Source organism: Entamoeba dispar, genomic scaffold, assembly GCF_000209125.1.
Source record: "Entamoeba dispar SAW760 scf_1105229458551 genomic scaffold, whole genome shotgun sequence".
Lineage (NCBI taxonomy): Eukaryota > Evosea > Mastigamoebida > Endamoebidae > Entamoeba > Entamoeba dispar.
Window position 1 is genome coordinate 17586 of NW_001853249.1, and position 1329 is coordinate 18914.

The following is a 1329-nucleotide window of genomic DNA, read 5'->3' on the forward strand; positions in this document are numbered from 1 at the left end:
TTAAACTAGATACATCAGATTTAATAAACGAAGAAATAACCTTTATTCAATAAAAAAAACATGTTGATTTATAAATTTCATATAAAAGAACAATTTACTGTTTATTATTTATTAATTAATTTATATAATCAATAACTTTAAATCAATAAACCAATTATAAAAATACTTCTATTAGTATTGCTATAGAAATCTTATCAAAAAAATATTGATGTCTTTTGATGTCTAATAAACAATTACATTTATTTTAACCAATTAAGTAATTGAGTAGTGATATATTTTGAATAAAATACTATTCTAATATTGGTCTTTACTTAACTTTGTGATAGAATGATTTTATTTCATTATTTAACACTTATTTCTTGCAGAATAAATAATGTAATAATACCTTTCTTTTTAATATCATAATTGTTATCGTATTAGAAATCATTACAATTTTTACCTTTATTTAATCTAATTGAAAACAATAAAAAATATAATTAATTACTCACTAATTTAATACTATTACTAACAAGGTATTCTCTTATTTTAATAATAACTATATAACTTATTATTTTATGAAACTGTGATTATTTGGTGTTATTTAAAAAAAATAGCTCTTTTTCTTTACTTTTATAATTTATTTTTAAAACAATAAAAATGAAAAAAGATATAAATAAGAACCAATTTTAATTTTAGAAGAATTGACCAATCAAAAGATTTATATTTTTAAATAAATAACACATTTTTAAAGTATTTTTAACAATAAATTTGTTTTTTTACTAAAAAATAAATAAAAATAAAAAATATAAAAAAATAAAAAGTTTTTTAACTTTTACACAATGAGAAAACTAATCATTGATACTGATTGTGGTGTTGACGATGCTACCGCTATTTTACTTACTATCATGTCAAAAAAAGTTGATTTAGTAGCGATTACTTGTGTTGTTGGAAATACTACTCTTGATCGTTTGTTTAATAAGATTTAAATAGAAAAATTTAATACTTATATAACAGATGTATTAAATAATGTTGGAAGAGTACTTGAGTGTTGTGGAAGAACAGACATTCCATTTTATGCTGGTGCGAAAGACAATTTACTTCATGTAGAAGTAGAAAGATTTGTTGGTCATGGTCAAGATGGTTTTGGAAATGCTGAAGTTCCAAACACAAAATTAAAGCCAGCTAGTAACCGTCATGCAGCACTTGAAATTATTGACTTAGCAAAGAAGTATGGTAAAGAATTAGATATAGTCACAATTGGTCCATTAACAAATATTGCTCTTGCTGTGTCAATTGAACCAAACTTGTTTAATATGATTGGTCATTTCCAAATGATGATTGGTCAGAAAC

General features: G+C 22.0%; 2 protein-coding genes across 2 annotated transcripts in view, besides 6 other annotated features; both read left to right on the forward strand.

The window, feature by feature from the left end:
• The window catches only part of EDI_191990 (uncharacterized protein), a gene marked incomplete at both ends in the record, with an annotated part of 1569 nt that extends 1565 nt beyond the window's left edge, over positions 1-4 (forward strand). The window contains one exon of the mRNA XM_001733214.1: positions 1-4. This exon is cut by the window's left edge and continues 1565 nt beyond it. Within this exon, the coding sequence (XP_001733266.1) occupies positions 1-4 (4 nt within the window).
• Positions 5-100: 96 nt separating this feature from the next.
• Positions 101-165: a sequence feature (AT_rich).
• Positions 166-440: 275 nt separating this feature from the next.
• Positions 441-483: a sequence feature (AT_rich).
• Positions 484-520: 37 nt separating this feature from the next.
• Positions 521-556: a sequence feature (AT_rich).
• A 51-nt stretch (positions 557-607) lies between these two features.
• Positions 608-656: a sequence feature (AT_rich).
• Positions 657-695: 39 nt separating this feature from the next.
• Positions 696-758: a sequence feature (AT_rich).
• Positions 759-760: 2 nt separating this feature from the next.
• Positions 761-799: a microsatellite.
• A 19-nt stretch (positions 800-818) lies between these two features.
• Positions 819-1276, forward strand: EDI_192100 (inosine-uridine preferring nucleoside hydrolase, putative; the record flags this gene model as incomplete). Its single annotated transcript, XM_001734750.1, has 3 exons — positions 819-945; positions 994-1207; positions 1231-1276. The coding sequence occupies 3 exons, from the start codon at positions 819-821 to the stop codon at positions 1274-1276; spliced, it is 387 nt and encodes a 128-aa protein (XP_001734802.1).
• Positions 1277-1329: the final 53 nt, after the last annotated feature.